General features: G+C 44.3%; 1 protein-coding gene across 2 annotated transcripts in view; it reads right to left on the minus strand.

The window, feature by feature from the left end:
- Positions 1-308: 308 nt before the first annotated feature.
- lsamp (limbic system associated membrane protein) overlaps positions 309-23,792 on the minus strand; it is a 394,190-nt gene continuing 370,706 nt past the window's right edge. For both annotated transcript variants that reach the window (XM_060074330.1, XM_060074329.1), the window contains 4 exons: positions 15,190-15,321; positions 13,708-13,828; positions 6,764-6,912; positions 309-4,709 (listed from right to left, as the gene is read on the minus strand). In XM_060074330.1, coding sequence (XP_059930313.1) covers positions 4,615-4,709; positions 6,764-6,912; positions 13,708-13,828; positions 15,190-15,321 — 497 coding nt within the window. In that variant the 3' untranslated portion in view covers positions 309-4,614. The remainder of the gene's footprint in view (positions 4,710-6,763; positions 6,913-13,707; positions 13,829-15,189; positions 15,322-23,792) is intronic.

The raw sequence follows: 23,792 nt of genomic DNA on the forward strand, positions 1-23,792 counted from the left end.
GGCAACAACTGAGCGGTCAGACGGGATGTTGGATGCTCATATCTCAACGGTATTTAATGGAAATTGTCACAAGTTTCATTACAATTTGTTTTGTGAGCAAGTATTTTATTTTTTCTATCATATTTATATAAAAAATGTTGTTGTTTTTTTTGTTTTTTTTCAATTGAGGGTGCAAACATTTTTTTGGGCGGTACAATGCATGCTTATGCACCCCCGTAGAACCGGGCCTGCACCTGTCGTTAGAAGAACGTTAGAAGATCTATTGAAAATCACTGTCAAATCTTAACACGAACAAAATCCTCCCCAAATACAATGTAACCATAAGATTTTATTTGACTGTTACATGGCTTATAAACACAACAGCCTACCGTTAAGGATCCGTGTGCCCCAAGCTGGCCCCCAAAAAATGTTTTCCCTCAACATCTTAATTCACATTCAAATACAGAACATTGAATTCAAACAACTTTATTTCAAGTTATTAACATTTTCTCATTTACCTTTATTACATATATATTTTTTAGAAACGGACTGCAATAATTTCAAGCATTAAGAAAGTAAATTAAAATAGAAAAGGGTGGGAAATTTAGGTACCATGATTGAAAGCTCCTTTCGGTGATTGATTTCCAGGGTTACAATCATAAGGAATCAGATTATTTCCAAACCATGTGCTGTATTTGGAGATGGATTTACTGACTTAAACATATTATATAAACGTCTGTTAATCACGCATGGGGGGGCAAAAAAATGTATAAAGAAAAGTAAATATTACATGAAATATAACAATGTTATTCCTTGTACACAGGCAAACCGGTTTGCCGACTTAATGTTCATTTTAAAGATCCCATGGCTCATAGAACTTGTGACATGATGAAATAGATCAATAATTAAGGGCGAACAGACAGACACACAGAAACACACACACACTCTCACACACACACACACACACACACACACACACACACACACACACACACACACACACACACACACACACACACACACACACACACACACACACACACACACACATGCATACGCACAAGCACACAATAGGGTCAGATTGTAACAGGGTTATTGTACCTATTTGAAGCTTGATTTGAACTGCTTGGAAGTAGTACATTGAATGGTGGCAAGGACAGTCAACGGTATCAATGCAGTTATTTTTCTGAATTGATTAGTGCTGTGCACATATAGGTTGTCTGCTGGTCTCAATACTAGAAAATATGGCAACTCTGAACTTAACATCACAGCTGCTAATTTGTATGTATATATGCAAGTTCCAAACATGTTTTGGTTCCACCTAATGTGAGACTTTGGATTGTGTTATAATTTACTTTTAAAGAAATCAACTATTTTGGTGTAAACAAAACTATCAAATCACATAACCAAATTCCCATCTCCACCAATCATGCTTAGGTCGGTGGTGGGGAGTCTGTACAATAGCCAGTCCAATTTTGCCCTGAGCATTCATATTAGACACACTGTGAGATGGGGAGAGGAACTGGTAAGACATGCTAGGACTGTTAGTGCTGGCTACTGTTCAGCCTCCCAACAGTGTTGCTAGGAAAACTCAACAGAGCTGAAGTTACACAGCCTTCTCCACTTTGACATGTATGTGTAAGGGTAGACTTAACCAGCAGCCCCTTTACTGCCATTATGGGGTCTATACTGCAGATCTTTGTTTTTCTGTAAACACATTTGGATGTTTGTGAAAGAATAACAGTAAAAATATCTAATACATCTCTACAGAAGCACCTGCTTGCAAGTATGGATGACAAATTGCCATGAAAGAAATTGCAAGATTTTTGTTTAGATCATGATCGATAACACATAATTTAATTGTTATTTCACATTACAAATCCGGTTGACCTTGAGGTCTGTTAATTTGTAAAAGCACGACACAAAAAAAAAAAAAAAAGCCTTTAATCTCTGTGGAAGCTAATACTTGATCAGAGGCAGGGTCATCACTGATCCCCTCATCCTAAGAGGCATTCTCTAGGAACAAATTCAGGCTGAATTATCAATGTTGGGACGAAGACAACATACCTAGAAGTGTGTGTTTTCACAGGGGAATCTACAGTTTGTTCTTTTTAAACTTCAACTTGAGACGTGTACAGGAGGACTACGCTATGCACGCCAAGCTCTTTGCCAGGGGATACAACAATTGCAGCGAAGTGTGGTGATGGACAAATTCTGATCTATTTCCGGAGGCAATAGACTTCAAATCTGTGGGAGTCTAAGGGTATCTTTAATTGTCAACGTTTTTGTATTTAAAATATATGGGCACTCTGAACATTTGTTTTACTTTTTGAGTCACAAGGTAAGACAAGGTTAAAATAGTTCTGGGGATACATTGTTTAAAGCGAAAAAATAAGAAACTTTGTTTGTTGTTTTTCTGTTGTATCCTGTGTCAAGGAAGTTGACTAATATATTCATATATATTCAATTAATTTCTCAAACGTCATCCAGAGTGACAGAAAATATGCCTTAACCCTTCATTGAAACAGGCCAAAAGTAATCCATACGTCAACCATTGTCTTAAATGAATAATGGACACCTTAAATATGATACCATTGATCATCAGGCCTTTGAATTTAAGTATACACATACCATTTATAGACACACACATATTATTAACATGAAATAAAAAGGAAACAGAACATAAAGTCAATATATTATGAACTTTCCGGTATCATTTCATTATGAAAACAAACATAGCTTTTTAAGATGAGATTACGTTAAAAGCAAAGTCATTCATTGGTGTCATACATTTCAATGCAAGTTCCAGCAGAAAAGACGGTTCTTTCATGGATGCATCGTTATAAAATAATCCAAAAAGCCAAAACGCCATATTTGTAGTACATGGTTTACCATGTGTAGATAGAGCTAGATACTATTGAGTCCACATCAGACACACGTCGAGCGGGTAGGGGGTTTGGGGGGGGAAGGGGGGGGGGGGGCATGGGGGGGGAGGGGGCATGGGGGGGGCATGGGGGGGGAGGGGGCATGGGGGGGGGCCGTCGCTGGACAAGGTGATGCACACTGTAACGATCTGAGGTGCCTTCCTCTGATCGCAGCAACAAAACATAGGGGGCCTGACTGTAGAGAAATACACAATTCAACTATGTACACAAAACCATGTATCACCGCATCCTTTTTTTCCTGCCTCCTCCCTAATATCCTGTTGCCAAGGAAACGCACCACCTCGTGCCTCTTGGAGGAGTTTTTCCTCCGCCATCGGGAGTCGGTTCAAATATTATTTTTTTTTCCTTTTCTTTTTTTACAACACACGATTTGAACTCCTAAAAAGATTGTACATCATACCATAATGGTGCCCCTTCCTTTACCACAAATCTATTCTAAAACTGTGGGATTTCTTGGATTTTTCCTGATCTAACACCAAGATTAGAGTCCAGAAATGAAGGCCATTGAGTCATGAGAGCACGAGCTGTAGCTAAATGAGTGTGTGCGAATGGAAAGGAAGTAACAATCAGAAGCTGCTTAATAAACATCAATTAGTTTAGTGAGCACTCAAGCACACTCAATGTTACCTTTTGATTAGTGTTCCCATGTGCATGAGTCTGTGTATGTATGTGGGTGTAAATGTGTGAGTATGTGTGCTTGCGTTTGCGTCTGTGTGTGTGTGTGTGTGTTAACTTCAAACCTATACACTTGATAGATATTTGGCAGATACTGTGGTTTTGTCGCGGATGAGTTTGGGTGACGGCAGCTGCGACCTCACGGTAGGGCATGTGTGGAAGGATGGGAGAGGGGGGGGGGGAGGGGGGGGGAGCGGGAAGCTGGTTGAAGCTGCAGGCCCCAGCAGGGACGCGGTGATCGCTTTGAGCTCCTGCCCGTTGGCCACCCGGGGAGTGGATCCACAAACAAACACTAAAAAGAGTAGAGAGCACGAAACCTTACAAATTCGCTCCCCCCCCCCCCCCCCCCCCCATCCCTTACTAGATCTAAATTAGAGAGCAACCGTGACAGTCCTTTTTAAAAAGAGCACTGCAAGTGATGACCTTCATGTCATTAACTTCACTTATTTTCTGCACTAAAACGCATGGTCCGTCCTCCCACCAACATCATTGTTATTAGTAGTATTAATAATCCCCCAGCCTACCCTTTTATGTTTCTTAATATCTAAGCAGTGCATTGTTGTAGTACATGAAGGTTTTATGGAACAAGATAATGCAAACAGTCTGGGATAGGGGGAGGCTATAAGGTGTGTGTATGTGTGTGTGCGTGTGTGTGTGTGTGTGTGTGTGTGTGTGTGTCCGTGTGTTTGTGTGTGTGTGTGTGTGTGTGTGTGTGTGTGTGTGTGTGTGTGTGTGTCCGTGTGTGTGTGTGTGTGTGTGTGTGTGTGTGTGTGTGTGTGTGTGTGTGTGTGTGTGTGTGTGTGTGTGTGTGTGTGTGTGTGTGTGTGTGTGTGTGTGAGGGGGCGGGAGGAGGAGTCTACGTGGTGGTACTCGGGGAGCAGTAAAGACTTGATGGGGGGGCGGTGTGGTGAGACGGATGAAGGCCATGAGCAGGAGGAGGAGGAGGAGGAGGAGGAGGAGGAGGAGGAGGAGGAGGAGGAGGAGGAGGAGGAGGAGGAGTAGAAGCAGGGCGGTATTAACACTTGAAGAAAAGGCAGGTGATGCAGGCCAGCATAAGCCACAGTGATTGAGATACAGAGGCAGAGCCGTTGTCTTGCCCCATCCCAGGTCCTGCAGAACAATAGAGAGTGAAAGGATAGGGTCATGTTGAGCAACTTCAAGTGTTGTGATTCATTGTATAAAGAATTAAAGATATTTTGGTCATGGTATAAGCATACAGGCCTGAACTCATTGTAAGAGCTTAACAACTGTAATGTTTCCTTTAGTTTTACAGATAAGCAACTGCAATTCATAATAGGTATAATAAATGAGGGAGGGACGACATCTAGTGGCCATAGGCAAGTACAGACTCATAAGAAGATTATATATTTTTGATATAAAAGAGGACGGATAGCTGGGGTCTATGGGTTTGACAACACAATTACTGTGCAAGCAGAACCGAGAAAGAATCATGCATTTCAGGTTCAGGAACTAAATGTCTCTCAGGTATTTGAAGTGAACAGTTTGGATTTGCTGACCAGCACAGCACTGACATATAATCAATGCATGAAATAAGCTGGCTCAGTGCATGAGGATGATCAGTGTGTGTGCACACTAGTGTGCATTATACATTTGTATCCAGACAAGGCAACACTAACTGTTGTGGGCCCTATTTGTAGTTATAGTTAAGTTTGCGTGTGTTTAAACAGACAAACGCGCGCCAAGCATCACTCGCATTAATTTATTCTTTCAAACATTCACTCCTGGTAAAACCATCGTTTCCTCACGAATGGGCTTGTACACCATGTCTGTGTCAAGAGAAAATATGTGTTTGCTCTACTCTGTTTGCAGATGCATTGATTTAAAAGTACAACTTATTACTGCTGTATCAGCTGTTCTTTCCCAAATAATTTAACCAACGTTATCATTTACCATAAAACACAATTTTGTTTTGGAAGGCTGGGATATACTTGGCTCGAGTTTTTTATTGTTATTATTATTATCTTAATGCATGGCATAGCCTACTACAGTGTTCATTCATGCAGCCCCTATGAAAAACAAAATCCACAATCCACATGCTATTTCTATGCAGTTTCACATGTGAACAATCTTTGACATCATAATATTTAAATTAGGCTAATTGTAGTCATTTTTGCGCTGTGTATAGCCTACGTGTGGGTAAGCTTATGTTACAGTTCCGACCTGCCTAGTCACGTCAAAATAGCAACACCAATTGCGCTATCATTTAAACCAGGATTTTTTTGTCAGTGGCGCAATTGCAAAACGATCTTTAAGATAGCACCATGTATCATTTGCGCCGGAACACGCCTCTGCTTTTCGCAGACACGCCTCTCAGGGCGCAAGTGTAGTGGCGCGAGTTTCCTAAGGGGGGAAATCAGCTTTGCACCGGGTGCAAACTAGCAACGATACATGCGTCGGTGTAGAAAGTCAATTGCGCTGGGTGCAAGATAGGACCCATAGTGTGCAATTCGAGTGTTTAGGCTACTTTAAGGTTGAATCACTATAGATCAAGAGTGAGGGTGTCTACAGAGTGTGTAGGCTACTGTAAGGTTTAATCACTATAAAGGGAGAGAGAGTGAGTCTACAGAGTGTGTAGGCTACTGCAAGGTTTATCACTATAGTCTAAAGTGATTAAACCTTAGAGTACCCTACACACTCTGTAGACTCACTCTCTCCCTCTATAGTACAAAGGGAGAGAGTGAGTCTATAGTGTGTAGGCTACTGTATCTCACTATAGAGGGAGAGTTTGCTATGACTGTGAAGGCTCCTGTATATACTCTATATAGTGCGTGTGCATATAGATTTGTGTTTTTAGTGTATTGTACACGCTCTATAGAGGGATAGTGTGCATAGAGTGTATAGTATACTGTAATGTCCTCGCTCTATAGAGCCTATGAGTGTGTATATAGAGTGTAGTGTACTGTAATGTATACTCTCTACAGAGACTAAGATTGGGCATATAGGGTGTAGTGTACTGTAATGTGATCTCACTGTAGATGGACAGTGTGCATATAGAGTGAGTCTGCTACTGTAACATATACCCAGCATGGGGGGGATGTGTGTGTGTGGACTACTGTGCACTGTGCATGTGTGTGTGTGTGTGTGTGTGCTCTGTGCATGTGTGTGCTCTATGCATGCAGGTGCGTTTGTGTGTGTGTGCGCACTATAAAGGTAGAGGCTGGCGTTCTGGAAGCCCAGCCGGTTGGAGGCCACGCAGGTGTAGTTCCCGTAGTCCTCCTCGGTAACGTTGGTGATCATGAGGATGGTGTTGGTGCCCAGGGTCTGTATGTTGATGGCCTGAGAGTTGGATAGCCTGGGGAGGAGGAGGAGGAGGAGGAGGAGGAGGAGGAGGAGGAGGAGGAAGAACACACACCGGGTTATGGACCCGGGGCAATGATAGATAAAACACGCCCATCAGCCGTGTCAGAGACAGAGCCGAGGGCTAATGGTCGTATCAGTGTTCATCTTCTCAGCACAGTTTCATGAGGCTCGCCGTCTCGCAGAGAAAGGGTCAGTGGAGATCGGTTGTTGTGGTTGCGTTTAAGGGAAAATAACTATTACCCGGTCATTAAAATCCCATTAACTCACACCACTTTAAGTGTTCCAGGGGAATCCATCCGGCCTGGAGGGCTAAGAAAAGTGACGTTATGCGCAAACATACTTTGATCACCGCCAATTAGCTCTTTGCTGTCTGTTCGTCTGTCTGTCTGTCTGTCTCTCTGTCTATTTATCTATATAACTATGCCCACAACCTCCCAAACAAACTGCAGCTATGCTTTTCAGCACAGCAATTTTGTATTGTGGCTTTAAGTAACGTGGTGAGCTAATGCATCGTGCCATTGTTTATCACTTAACACAAACTCCATAGCTGAGCACTTTGGCTGCTGCAAACGACCCCTGTGACCCCTCAGTGAGAATGGCTTCTGCCAGGACCCCCAGCAGATGTTGATTTGGCTTCACAGCCTTGAATGTCCCTGACCGTTCCAACCCCTTGCCTTAACTACCCAGTTGCCAACCTACATGTATTGATTAATGTACATACACAAGCACAGGCAGCTCCCATACACTTGTCGACAAGTAGTTTTTGCTTTACACTACTTTGCAAATACTGCACCGATTCCATTGAGAATAAATCAGCTTAAGTTCCAATTCCTTAGCTACTGGCTACTTCTTCTGAGAGGGAAGAATGTTAACCAATATATAAGATATCGTCTATACCATTCAAACTCTGTATTTCTCCTTTGTTTTCATCCAAAGAATCCATCCTTTATTTGTATTGAAAGTTAATAGCTGTTCAAAAGGTCACACCAGTGCAAGCAAAGGCCTAGAGATAGCTTATTACTTTTATATCATATAATTATATTCCGTAATGAGTTTTCCTTTTGTGCCAACAGACATTTGGTGAGAGCAGGGGTTAGGCTATTTCCTAGTTAAGTTTTATGAAGGAGCCATTTTAACCGAATGCTGTCGTCCTTCTGGAGGAATCCATTCACATTAGAAGCGCCCTACTCTCTTTACCGTTGGTTTTGATGGAAACTTCAACTGAGCGTAGCTTAAATCACATGCATCACAGGACTTTGAATCAAAGGAAGGAAAATTTAAAGGCTGACGTTTTTGGAAAGTAGCAAGATATTATTTCTGTTTGCATAATGATGAAGATGATGATGTGGCTGCTGCTGCTGCTGATGATGATGCTGATGACGACGTCACAAAACACACAAAATGCACAATGCTGTTTTCTTCACTATTATCTGTTGCAGACCGCTGCTCACATCCTAAATGAAGATGTGTGGGCTGCTCACCATCCCTTCATTACCAGGTCGGGGGTGGGGGGGGGAGGGGTTGGAAAACCATCCCACTCTGTAAAGATCAATGATTTCAACATGCGTCCAGACAGTTTTTTCGACCAGGAGATAAATCAATACCGCGCTGCTGACGCGGCAGGTTGTATGGCTGTGATGAACTGTGGCCGGCCCGGGTCTCGACGCTATCCCGGCCCCCAGCCTCATCTCCCCCGCCAAAGAACACATAATGGATGTGCTTGTTCTGGGCTGATTGAGACCTACGCGTCTTGAATGGAGCGCGCAAAGTTATTCAGCATCCGTCGCCTTAATCCCACTTAAAGCAGGCTAATGTGGTCATCCCAACAGGAGGCAGGCAGTGGCTCCCGTTCATGCTGACAGGCAGAACAGTGGATTTCCATTAAAAACAAAGGCGGAAGGAACGCACGTCACGGAGGAGTGCGAACCAGACGACGTGGGAGCGGGAAGTTGATAAAGTGCTGAAGTCCTTCCCACTCATACATAATAGACAACACACACACACACACACACACACACACACACACACACACACACACACACACACACACACACACACACACACACACACACACACACACACACACACACACACACACACACACACACACCTCCAAGCCTTCAGTCAAAAGACAATTTTCTAGTATGGCAACATACTAGACAATCTTGAATAGTGTGTGTGGTTGTGTGCGTGTGTGCGTGTGTTGTGTTGTTGGGGGAGATCAGTCGATTTATGTGCTTGTGTGTGTGTGTGTGTGTGTGTGTGGCGTGGGGGGAGATCAGTCGATTTATGTGTGTGTGTGGTGGGGGAGGGTGATTTGAGTGTGTGTGTGTGTGTGTGAGTGTGTGTGTGTGTTGGGGGGAAGGTTAGCATATTGTGCCAGGAGTGGCCCCTCTCCATATTAACTGTAATGTCTTCAAGGATAAGGACAGTGCAAACACACACCCATTCTCCTGGGTGTGTGTTTATTAGGAGCGGCTGTATGTTTAGGCGTTGCTTTCTGCTCATCGAGCAAGGCCAGAGCACGAGAAAGAGTGGGACACTTAAGGGCCCGAGGAGCAATAGGCTATTTATAATATAAATTATAATGTAGGATGGCCTGGTGGCTGCAGACGAAGATTAAGCAAGCAACAAGGAGCAGGTCACAACGGCTACCATCCCGACTCTGCCTTTCAATGGAAAGTCTGGAATCAAAGCTCTGCATAAGCAAGCCGCTGGAGCGCTTAAAGGCCATTGTTAAGTTTACAAGACACAAACTTGGTCCAATTTCCCTCAGAGCTCAGGGTACTCACGGTTTATTTTTGATTTTCAAATCTCTAAGTGTTCATTTTAACCGGCGCTGAAGTTCATCCTCGTCTACGCCTATCCGTGCCAGCTTCTCCAAGCACAAAAGGCCAAAATACATCATCAAAAAGTTGGCAGGAATACAGCCACCTCTTCCCTCCGTCTACCTGCAATAAATCGAGCAGTGAAAAAAGAAAAGGGCTAATAATAATAAATCTGCATGCTATTATCCAATGTCTCAGATAGAGGGCAGCAATGCTCTGTAGTGTGTGTCCGTGTGTTGGTCTGTGTGTGTGCGTCTGTGTGTGTGTGTGTGTGTGTGAGAGAGACACGCTTTGCGTTTGTCTCCGCGTCGACTCGCCGCACAGAAGGGTAACCTTGGACCCCCGACTGAAATTATTTGACCCTTTTATTCTATCGGAGGTCAGGCGGCGGCAGTGGGAACGCCGGGCGCTGCCGGAGACCACCGCTGTGGAGCAGAGAGCGGCGGGGGGTGAAATCACACACACACACACACACACACACACACACACACACACACACACACACACACACACACACACACACACACACACACACACACACACACACACACACACACACACACACACACACACACACACACACACACACACACACAGAGTTGATTCGGTAGCGTGTGGGCGTGTGGTTTCGGGGCCATCTAAAGTAGGTTATCAGCGGCGGGGAGTGACAGGCCGGTTATGCTTGGAGGCTGATGATAAATGAAATCAAGCAGGGAGTCCTGCTGAGACGTGTAACCTGGGAATGATTGAAGGGAACTGGGCGGCTGTGACAGCAATCATGCACCGGCTGACAAAACAACAAACACATCTGTCTGTCACGCTGGCTGACAACTCACTGCGTGTGTCCCCCCCCCCACCCCCGTGTCCGACGTACAGATGGGCGGGAACGCTCGCACAGCAGGGGGCGGATACTAATTTGCCAAACAGGGAATTGTCAATTGTTCCCTTTCTTTTATTTTTCTTTGGTCTTTTGGCTTTCGTTTAAACGAACAATCTCAAACGACGATGCCGCCTTTGACGCAAGTCTGGCGAAAGGACTATAGACGATGACGTTGTAGTCAGACGGATCGATGGGGTGGTATGTAATGAAGATAAGTTGATCAAGAAAAAAAAGACGGGAATAGATACAACGTGCTCATCGACTTAACCCTGCTCTCTTTTATGCAGAACTGTGGATATTTATCTCTCGTATGAAATGCTTTAAATGATGATGGGAGGATCAAGTCAGTGGAGGATTGCGAAAAAAAAAGAGGAAAAAAGCTAATTAGCAAAGATGAAGAGGGCACAAAACCTTGCAGTATAAATCGCAGTGGATTTCTCTCACTAGGACCGGAGAAAAAACAAGTGAAAACGCTCCACCAAGGTTATATCTTGTGCAGTTTGGCACTGGCTTTTCTGAAACACAGAAATCAACAGCTGATCTATGAGCCCACGGTCAGTTAGCGCCAGCAGCGCCCAGAGCCCTGTACGGCGGACCAAGCGGAGAACAGAGGTGTTTCATCATCCTGCACTCCAGAACAACAGATGTAAAGGGGCATCTCTGAATGGACCGGGAGTGAGCAGCACAGTGATGTGGCCACACAGGCCCGACACTGAGAAAGAGCTAGAGAGAGTGTCCGCGATGAATCACATTGGACCGCAGGCTAATTGGGTTCAAAGGCACAGTGGTAATCGGGTGGGAGTCATTTGGAGGCGCTGGATGCTACAACTGTCGCTGTTGCCCAGTGTGTCCCCATCCCTGTAAAGGCATCGTCTGCTGGTCGAGGACACGTGCTCGGGTGAAGAGGACGTGCTCAAGTGGTTATTAGCATGTTCTGATGGATGTGGAGGCAAATCTGAGCCATACTCCCGAACCTCCATCACCCCTCCCTGCCTGGTGGTGCAAGCTGATGTTTGACTGTTGTGGGGGGCCGGTGGTCCACAGTTGAGGACTCTTTGGGCAGGATCTTCTTCATTTTGGTGGCCGCCTGCCTAATGCCCCCAAGTTGGCACCTCGCTCAAGGGGTTTAACATGTTCCTGTTCGGGATAACCCCCCCCCCCCCCCAGTATCCCGGGGTGAGTGGCGGGGGGGGCCTCTTGTTGGCCCGGGCAGATCTGAAGCTTTGCAGCAACTTCTCTTTTGTCAGAGGGCTGTTTTCTAGTTTCCTGGGGGCACTGCCACTTTCTTAACGTCTCCTTTGTGACTGACTCTTGACCACTCGGAGGGCCGGGGTGGAACACAGAGTTCTTGGCAGGGGCTGAGCGTCTCTAGGGAGGCGTTGGAGGTTCTAGTTTTCTTCCTAGCATGGTGGTTCTCTCGTGGTGCATTGGGCTGTTTCCTATTTATCAAAGGGAGGCTGGGCTCAAACAAAAAGCAGATTGAGCGAGGCCACCTGCAAGTGCTGCTGTTCGGTGTGCGACATCGAGGTTAGGCTGATTAGCAGGTTCAGGATTCTGGCCCGGAAACAGCTCTCGCACTTCAACGACTGAGTAAAAAAAGCCCACAATAGGCTTTGGCTTATTAAAAAGGATGCTGTGGGAGAGGGACTAAAACTAACTGGCCAAGCAAGGATAAGTGATAATATTATGGTGCATTAACACCATCGCCCAAGGACAAAGCGTGATAATATTTCCCGCAGAGACAGAGAAAAAGAGGGGGCCATGAACAGGCGTTGAGCCAAAACTCTCCAGGGGACAAAACAACTGAGATATATGAGGCTGGGGAAAAATACGCAACAACAGATAATGCAAAATACTTCAACCACCATAAATCTCTCATTTCAAGAGCTGCTTTGATAGGCCCATTACTTCAGAGGCCGACACTTTTGATAAGGCCTGTGCCTCTTCTCTAATGTCCCTCCTTTGCAATTTTTTTTAGTTTTGCAGCCGTGATTTAATCTGAAATGGAATTACTACTTGTGTAACTCTACAGGTGCCACTCCATTTCAATGCTCCTATTCCCCAAATAGAGTCGCCGCGGTCGCTACAAGAGAAGCCATTTCTCGGGTTATTAAACGACAAGAGTTGAAAGTAAGAAATTGGTGGGGTGCCATCGCCTTTTGATGTAACTCGGTTTCTGCCGTCTGGTAGGAGGCCAACATAATCCAAACATCGTTTGGATTGTATAGTTTCACACGAGCACACATGAGTGAACTAATAGTTTAATCAAATCACAGAGACAGCGCCATCTATGGTGAAAGATGTTGCTGCAAAAAAACAACAATTTCTGTAATGGCTCTTGTCTTGCAAACTCAACAATTGGTTGTAAGGAAATGATCAGCAGGTCAGAGTTAAAAAAAAAGTATTTAATCGTACATATTTGACTAATAAGCAAATTAATTTGCTAACTGATGAAAGAGGGACAAAAAACTATAAAAGAGGAAAGATGTGGTGTGAGGGGTTATGATAATTAATTAATGGTTATTAATTATGTTCCGGCTACACTGGCCTCTCTTGTAAACTAATGTGGGATAAACTGTGTGAAGAATGAGTAAGCAGGTGATTTAGTAATTAACGCTATCTTCTGATGACATCGCCAAAGTGTTGCTGGGAGTTCAGATTGAATGTGATAAATATATACGCAAATATAAGTGTGATTTTGGGTGTGTTTGTATATGTTTGTATATGTGCTGCATATTTATCAAGGGAGGCTCAGGGATTTTTATTGCAAAGGGCTATTTATTGTACTATATCTGTCCTGGAGAGAAACTGTTTCAACATGATGTGTGCTGCTCTCCTTTCTCAGTCTCGAAGAGCGTGGGTCAGAGCCTGCAGCAGCGCAAGTGATGCAGTGTGTGTGTGTGTGTGTGTGTGTGTGTGTGTGTGTGTGTGTGTGTGTGTGTGTGTGTGTGTGTGTGTGTGTGTGTGTGTGTGTGTGTGTGTGTGTGTGTGTGTGTGCGCATGCGCGCGTGTGCGTGTGTGCACGGTGGGCGTTCATGGATCTGGGTTCGTTAGCGGTGACTTGGACATGGGGTCTCACCTCTTGTCGTCTCTATACCACTCAAACTCCGGCGTGGGCACCGCTGTGGCGTCGCACTGCAGCATCCCCATGCGGCCCACTTGGGTCTCCGAGCTCTGGGATTTCTTTATGGCCGGAGGGTCTGAGGACACACACACACACACAGATAATAAAACACGTGTGCACACGCAAGCACACACACACACACACACACACACACACACACACACACACACACACACACACACACACACACACACACACACACACACACACACACACACACACACACACACACACACACACACACACACACACACACACACACACACACACACACACACACACACACACACACACACACACACACACACACACACCAGCATTCCTATCGAGTTTTGAGTTCCCTAATGAAGCTTATGCATTTATTCGGTCCTGGACTCCAACAGCCACAGTGCTTTCACACCCTCCTCCCATGCATGTTTCCCTCCTCGGATCGCCCTGCAGCGAGCCGTAGCCCAGAGAACGCTACTGCTGACAAATGAAGACTTTGTTCCGGAACGCTTGCTTGCAGATCGCCTGTAATCTGCAGCTTCCAGTGACAGCGTGGTCCGTGAGGCTGCAGGTCAGGCGGCCCTCCGCACGAGACGAAACAACACCCCCCCTTGAGTTGCGTTAACAGGGACGCATTTTTGTGGGTTGACTCAACCCTCATGCACCAGATTGTGAAGATGGCCCTGGTGTTGCGTTGCGCACAGGGAGAATGCCTATAGGCCAACATCTGGTGGCTGGTAATCAAGAACCACTCTGACAATTTCAATCAGGGGGATAGAGGAGGGTGAGGAGTTAAGGTATTCATCATGACAATGTGGTCCCTGAGTGCCCTTCACAGACACAGACATGCCGTCGGATCTCTAACGGGTTATATTTATCGCACCTTTTTCCTTCTATAGGCTCAAGGACGCATTAGAGGACTTTTTTAGAGGGTGAGATTGTTACCTTTAGTCGCTACTAGGCCTGGAAGTGGCCTCGCCAATCAAAGCGCTATGAGTGTCTGATCTACCCAAAAGTGCACTGGCGGGAAATCACTATTGCACGTGAAGTTATATTACGTTCAGGAGGAGCCGCCATAGCTACAATATACGGTGTCCGAGGATCAATTGAGCTCCTCTGAAAGAACATAACATAAAAACAATAAATCCTACTGAAAGCCTCAAATCAATTGACCTTTTGAGTTAAATTACCTTTAAATTACCTTTCAACCAAACACCATCAATGGGAGCGCAACACACGCATGGCACTGCAGGCTAAATAAGCATGCTCATGTTGCACCGAAGTGCATTGTGGGAAATGCTACGCCATGGAATGTGTACAGTAAACAACAGAAATATCTATTCTGTAATGAAATGAGGAGGAGGACGTCCTCCAGCCACACTTACAGTTGACGACAGAGTTATCTATTCTAGAATGATCCGAGGATGAATGCCATCCAGCCACACTTACAGTTGACGACCACGTTGACGTATTTGACGTCGGGCGTGGCCACGTCGTTGCTGGCCTTGCACTCGTAGCGTCCGGCCTGGTTTCGCATGATCCCCGATATGTCCAGGTACTCCTCTCCATCCAGCGGCTCAGCTGCCCCGCGGACACGCCAAGGAACACACCGAGGAACAAGGGAAGGAACACAGGAAGGAACACAAAGGATGCAGATTATAGAACCGTGCCTTTCCCACCCCCGCTTACACGTTTGACTTCAGTCTGGTAATGGCTCCCGTTGTTTTATTAACAAGATGAACAGTAGCAGCGGAGCGATTGGACTGGACTGGAACCAGGGGACACTGAACTTGGGAGACTGACGGATAAAAGGGCTGGCTAATTGTATATTATGCACCCATTAGCAATTCACAGAGCAGTCTCATTGTCTCATTTGATTTGGAAGGACCGTTTATTAACGTTTATGGCGTCCTGGTGATCTATGGATATGTCACTGAGAAGAAAAGGCCAGCCCCGCCCACAGCATTCACGGCGGGATATTAATCACGACTGAAACAAAGGTAAAAGCAGCAGCACAAGGATAGGTTGGTTATTTTCATGTGAACGATTCACTTTTTCTGCTGAAAGCTGAATGTTGAAATTAACATTCAACAAAAGTCTCTCTTTTTGTTGAATGTCAACAAATATGCATTGCAAATTATCTTTGCTATGGCTATTGCTGAGGTTGAAATCAAGTCTGTGAAATTAAGTTAAGTCTTAGAAAGAATATACGCATTTTATGTATTCAGGATTTCTATGGTTTGGCCTTTACAACAGAGTGTTTACACGTACTTCAAATGCTTGTGCGTGAATTGATAAAGAGTAATAAAACATGACAACGTGTTTCGATAAAGCCAACTTTGAAGCTATTTTCTCTGGATACACAATAACCCTCCGTGAATGACAGCAGGTGCATCAGAGGGCACCTGCATAATATATATATATATATAAAAAGAAAACATACTGTATAGATACTTTACATATATACTTTACACACATATATGTAAATAAAGAAAACACAATGTATAGATGCTTTACATATGTATTTATATATATATATATATACTTTACATATATATATAAACAAACTGAGTATACACTGTATATATACAAATGTAAAGTATATACATACTGTATATACTTGACACATATACTTTACACATACCGGTATATACTTTACATGTATACTTTACACACACACACACACACACACACACACACACACACACACACACACACACACACACACACACACACACACACACACACACACACACACACACACACACACACACACACACACACACACACACACACACACACACACACACACACACACACACACACACACACACACACACACACACATCTGCCTTAATTTCTTTACTCCCATACTCAAGCAATGCAGTGCAGCGCGGGGCCCAGGGGAGCCAGGGGTAAATAGCAGTAGAGCTTCTCACTCCAGTAAATGTCAGTGATCTCACTTGTGTTCCAACTGAGGGGCCTTAAGCTCGGGCTGAGGCACAGGGCCACGGGAAATGAACCAACAACTTCAGGGGCTTGGGACTGTGAGAGGTTAGTTGAAAAACTTGCTGTTCTGCTTTGGTTGTCAGGCCACCGCAACCGCACACGCACACACATAGCCCAGCCATGTCCCATGAAGTATCTCTGTAAGACAACTGCAAAATATCACAACAAACCAACTTCAGCATGTCTGTATTATCGTAGCACTGTGTCCTAGTCTCTAGGGTTGCTAGCCTACGCAATAATAAGGCCCCGGCACAGAGTTAATGCTGCAATACCTTTCTTAATTAACCATCCAAGCCATCCAGCAGGCTAACCCTTATATGGAGTGTGTTTATGTTTGCATGTTGCATATGTTTGCATATTTAGCGCATTTGAGTTTCTTTGTTATTCTACCTCAGGATATGAATCCTATGCAGTGTAAGAATGAAAAAAACAACAGTCTCTAGTGACACATCCTGGCCAGAATGTTCAGTGCTATCTTTAACATTGCCTAGGGCACTTTGAAAATCTGCAGGTATGGTATCCTAAATCTTCCTGAATTCCTACTTTTTGTGCCAAACTTTTATAACAAGTCTTGTGACTTGTTACAAAGTTTTCCTATCAGAGATTCTGCACGCCTCATCCAATCGTCATCCAATCCAAAATTGTGATTCAGGTGAACGTCCACCGTGGACTCCCTGTCTCCCTTAGAACATCGTAAAGCTCTGTGGTGTCGTTTGGTGATGACAGAACGGTCTATGAGATCACAATCAAAGGCAGAAGCAGACCCATTTCCGGCAGACTCGTGCCAACTGCCTGCATGACCCAACCAGAGAGGGCTCTGATTGAGAATCAGTTGCCATGGAAATCTCTATTGAAGAATTCTCATCTTGCTCCATTGGGTTTTTGGCACAGGACAGAGTTTGGAGAACAAAAAAGGAGGGACACACAAGTGAGAGAGAGATATGAAGGAGGAGATTAAAAAGAAAGGACGAAGGGACAAAGAAGGCAGATGGGCGGAGGCAGACGATAAAAAAAAAGGAGGAGAAGACAAAAAGAGGACGGAGAGAACGAGAGGAAGAGAGGCTCGACGAGGAGTTACGGAGGCAGAAGCGATCACGATCAAACACACACATACAAAAGCACGTGCACAGACGGATGTGAGCCACACTCTCACACACTTATACACGGGGCAACTCAGTCATGAAGGGGATGTGATTTGTCGCTTGAGGTACCAATAATTTTCGAATGCACAGGGTTGTTATTTTATTATTTATTATAATAACTTTGTTGTGATTCGGTGTGAGGTCTTCAATGGGTGCAAATTGCCTCGCGTGTGATCTCCGAAAAGGACGTTTTGGAGACCTCCTTCATCTGCTCCCAGAGAGGTTATAAGCAGGTGCATGCATTTGTAGCCACGACACAATTGTTGGCGGCGTGTCTCCGGCAATTATAGCTCGTCAATCTTTATAACATGTGTGAAAGCGACAAGAGGTCTTCATATATCAGAGAACCCCCACACACAGTCACACACACACACACACACACACACACACACACACTGCAATTACAAGTTATTGCATTCTATCATCCTACCATTGCAGTGGAGAGAGAATTAAGAAGGAGGAGAAACTGTGTACAAAACGGAGTAAAAATTGAAGCAATGAGAAAGAGGTACATGAAAATGAGAAAGAGAGTAGATGAAAATAACCAATTGAAACAGGCGCCGATGATGTGGGAATTCTTTTGTTTGTCTGTGTGTCGGTGGGCGTCCTCATGTGCACTTCTGACTTACTCAGAATTAGATTTTTGTATTGTTGGACACAAAAGCACAGGAATGCGCACAAACACACGCACACACAGGCATGCACACACACACACACACACACACACACACACACACACACACACACACACACACACACACACACACACACACACACACACACACACACACACACACACACACACACACACACACACACACACACACACACACACACACACACACACACACACACACACACACACAAACCATTCTTCTTTGTATTCTGTATTGAAACTTTCCTTTTTGCTTTTTGTGGGGGAAGGTCCAGATACGAGTCAGTGGCCTCAAGCTACGCTGAAGAACACAATTACAATATTGAGCAAAACGTCGGTTTTATTACCTGCTAGACTAATGTAATTAGCATGGAGCAGCAGCAGGCAACAAGATAGAATAAAATGGAGTTGTAAATAAATTAATCACACTTATTGGAGAACCGGCCACAATGCTGGAATTAGGCTTAAGGAAGCTAAGCAATATAACAAAGTGCCATTCTTAAGGATTGCATGGTCCATAATATTTAAAAATAGATATGTCTTGAAGTTGCTCACCTAACAAGCAGAAGCCATCAATGCTGAACCTAGCTGTCATCGAGTCATTTAGGGATCAGGCTGGCCGGTTCTCATTGTATTTAAAATTCAATAAGTAAGGGATAATGTCAAGTGTGCCAGACATTGTCACAAAATAAACCCTGAAGGGGTTTATTACAAGGCTAGTTACTCAAGAAATATATATTATCATACAAAGTAGACAAAAAAAAAGATTGTATTGATTTTAAAAATACTTTATTGCTTACTTGTTAGATTGTAAGTAGTGACCATCAATGGTCAGTTTTCCATAGCAGCAGCCTGTTATTCAGACATAATAGAACGCTGCTATGATGTGGTAGACCAATAAGAATCGAGGATTCATCAAAGCCCTGTTATAAAAGCAGTTAATCCACACATAATTGTGTGATGATAAAGTGCAAGCATGATTACTTCTCCGTTTCCTCAGTGTACAATAACAGCCGTTTTTCAAAACATCTAATTATTTTCAAATATTTCAATAATTATATATGCTCCTCAGTTAATAAAAAATAAAAATGACAATATACCATTCTGGGACTTGGCTTTGGCTAGGGAGGAGGCTAGGGGGACGAGCGGTCACATGGCATTCAAACTGTCACACACTTCCTCCTCTGGTCTGCGCACATGCTCATCGCCTCGCTGCACACAGCCGTGCACCCCCGCCTACTAGTAGGCACATCACATCCATGTCATCAGTCACCATTAGACCTACTTGTAGGCACATCACATCCATGTCATCAGTCACCATTAGACCTACTAGTAGGCACATCACATCCATGTCATCAGTCACCATTAGACCTACTAGTAGGCACATCACATCCATGTCATCAGTCACCATTAGACCCGGGACACTCGTGTCATCTGAGAACCCTGGCCGGATGCTACTGCTGCTGCTGTGGTTGTTGTTGTTGTTGTTGTTGTTGTTGTAATTGCTATGGTGTTGTGACTGCTGCTGCTCCACTGGTTTCATGTGGAGTTTAAGTATGATCCCCTCGGGGATCTCCTATTCACTAAAGGAGCACCAGGCTGTTGGTCTCAACCTCAGACCGGGCACATCGGGTCATGCTGACCCCGGTGGCAGTGGTGTGGGATTGGTCGACTCGTCAATGAGTAGCGCAGTTAGATAAGGGGGTGGGGTGAGGTCTATTTTCATCCTCTACCAGACTGTGATGAAGAGGAGGAGGAAGTTTGAGTTGGCTTTGTGGCTCTCGAGATGTTTAATGTGTCCAAGATGTACATTTCCATATATTTCTTGGATTCTTTCACCACCTGAAGTAGACACATCATGAGCTAAACATTTCTTTGAAAAACTCTTCCGAACTCAAACTTTTGCCAGTTGCCTCGCATGATTCTGGCTGTCTGCCACCCTAGGTTTCTTTTCCTTTTTTAATTTTTTCAGGAGCCGCCCGATGCAGGTCCACCCTGCACAAGACAATGGATTTTAATTGCTATATTTCTCACACACCGACGGTCTACTTTTGAATCCTCGGTTGCCTTTTGGAGACGTACCAGGCGGTTTTGAGTGAGGGATTTAACGGTGCGAGGGGGCGGAAGGCAGCCCATTCTGCTCACACGCCTGCTCTGTGGAGATTTGCATTGTACGGGTAATTTTGTGTCAACAAGTTTTCTGTGTCAAGCATACCACTCAGCAAGACGGAAGGGCCGCAATGGGAGGAGGTAAATATAAGCACCGACTTAGCACCCCCACCAAAATAAATAAATAAAGAAAGGCAAGCAGGCAGTCAGACAGCCAGCCAACTTCCTTTGGCAACTGGGTAATTCTCATTTGAATATCCTCATGCATCTTTCATCGGCGTCACTTTACCACACTGCGTAACATTGCATGTTTTGGAAAATGCTAATTTATGTTAAACCGTTGATTTGGGGAAGATTCAGAGTTGCGTAGCATGAATGATCCTGCAACAATTATTTTGTTTGGTCTTTTTCGATTTTTGTTGCCAAGTCTGACTGCATGATATGTTTGCGTGCGTGTGTGCTTGTGTGTGTAGGTGCGCATCCTTTCCATTCGTCTAGCTTTTGCTGTGGGCACAAATGTGTGGCTAGGAGTACAGGCAGGATTTTTATGTGGTTTTATGTGGGTTTCAACAGTCAGTGAGGGCATTGAGATTCAAAGGCCCATGAGAATAACGGGTCTAAGTTTCTCTTTAGAAAAGGTGAGACTTGAACAAAGGGCCAGTACAATATCAACAAATGTAAGCAACACCTCTGGTCAAAGTTACTTTTCCAGTGCAGAAAATGAGTTTCATTATACATAAATGGCATGAGATCACTCACTATGTGAGTCATTGTCATACTTATGGCTCATGTTGACCGCAGTTTGCCAGACTTCATCCACCACACACCACTCTTAACAGATGATGTGCCCAGAACTCTATATTCTGGTGACTCACAAATTTGTGCTCTGAGTATAAAATGACGAGCCAAGATGATTAGAATACAAACCCACCCTTCAAAATATTGATCTACGATTGTCAATTGCCAATCTGATACAGGGAAACATGAGACTTTACAAACAAGAAGAAACTACTTAACCCTCTAATAATAGCAGCAAGAACATTTTGGGATTTTGAATGAGCAAGTGGCAAAAGCGGCAGTGTGATATTGATGAATAACTCCTATTTTGTTCAGTAATGCTCCAGTGGCTTGATCACAAAGGAAGAACTTTCACAGCCAGACACAAACCATTAGCCGCCACTGCTGTCGCTTGCCGTGCAGAAAAAAAACAGGTGCTGGGAGCTAAAACAAAATGGCTGTTTATTTGCCGCTTCTTGAGCCGAAGCAAAGATACGCACAACCAAGTGGCACAGCTGGCTGTTTTGCAAGCGCTGTCAATCCTCTTGCCTCTCCTTGTACTTGTTTCCATGGTTGGCGGATGCGTCGTTTAGCTAGTTTACATTGCGGGTATCAGGCCTTCTGTCATAGCAAGATTGCTCATTCCAGTCAATACTTATTTTTTTAACACAGGGGAAAGGGGCTTTATGTTGAAAAAGCAGAAGAAGGTTGAGCGGGCAATGGACTGTGTGAATGTGAGTGTATGTGTGTGTGTGCGTGTGTGTGCAACTCATATTAAAGTTGTGATGATGTCAAAAATATTTACAGTGCTTAAAGGGCAGCTTTGTTGAACAAAAATGTATACACTGTTTACAGAGGTCGCATGATTGCATATTTACAAGGAACAGCATAGGGAGACAGTGTATTAGAGTGTTACAAAACCAGGCAAAAAGGGGACCACAATGAACATCTCTTAATACAACAATAGTTGTATTGATGATGATAACCTTGAGGCGCTTCAGACAAACCGTTTCAGGATTCAGAAAGGAAACAATCCCATCAACCGAACTGTAGCAAAAGCTATAAAATGCCAACCCTGACCACAAATAATATTGGCCACTGGGCTGAGGCTAAATCCTTTACCACAGTGGATTCAATCTGGTATTTGTCCAGGTTGTGGAACAGACTCACAGTGTACTCATGTGCTCCCATCGCAAAGAGACATGGAAGTCTGCCAATGATTTGAGAACGTGAAGGAGGTTTCTGTCTCAAAGGCATGCTGTAGGTGGCCTGTTGAGCCGGCTATCCTTGCTCAAATTATGGTATGTACATTTCCGTGTTTGAAGTAACACTCATTCCTCGTTCAGGGGGGTTCTCTGTAGCACTCAGATCAACCCCATCTCCCCGCTGGGGAGCAGGGCTGTAGCCAATGGGATGGCAAGTTTTGCCTTTAGCTCTCACCAAGCTGCCACTTGACATCGGGGGGTGAGAAGAAAACTCTAAATCTGTGATGATGCAAACAGTGTGAGGTCTTATATCAACAAGACAGGAAGATGGATGATTTTGCTTTCTTGAATCCGGAAGGATCAAATAACATCCCTCCTTCATTTTGCCCCATCCAAATATTCTCTGTGGCTTCAAGGTGTTATGGAAGAAATATCCTCTGAGCATGTCATTTGATGTTCTGTATGCATCTTATTGGATCGTGTGCTGTGCTGCTTTCACATGTTCCTAACTATCATTTGAAGTACCTTCTTCTGAAATCAAGCAAACAAACCGTTTGATAAACGGGCATAGTATCATATATAAGTCAAATGAGCACAACTGACCAGAGATCTCTTGCGTTCACGTTTTCAAGCAGACATTTAATGTGCTCTGGCATATTTTAAAAACATTTAAAGATCGTAAGACTAATATCACAAGGGTGAGGAAAATTTCATATGTAGCCAGGTAGTAAAATAGTTTGCATTGAACAGTTTTAAGAAAATAACCTCTCTCTTGTTCAAACATCTTTATGAATACCCCATTAGAATGGCATCTTGAATGCAAGTGTAATACGGGATTATGAGGAGTGTCCTTCATTTGTGGACAGAGGTCCCTTTGTCCACAGCTTTTGAGCCCTGATGCGCTCCAGCCACAGGTGCAGGGTGGGTAATGCAGTAACGTTGTGTACTTAAAATAAAAAAGAAAGTGCCTATTGGCTGTAAAAGAAATGCTGAGGCTCTGGAGACTGGCAACTTCAAACAAAAAGGTTGCCTCTGCGTTTGCCAGCCCAGCAGTGAGTGGATGTAATGACGTCAGGCGAACACGGTGCCAAGCTGTGCACAGGGTGCTCTGTGTAGTGGCTGTGAGCGCACGGATCCAGGGCCAGCTGCTGATGG

The sequence above is a fragment of the Gadus macrocephalus genome, chromosome 16, assembly GCF_031168955.1.
Source record: "Gadus macrocephalus chromosome 16, ASM3116895v1".
Lineage (NCBI taxonomy): Eukaryota > Metazoa > Chordata > Actinopteri > Gadiformes > Gadidae > Gadus > Gadus macrocephalus.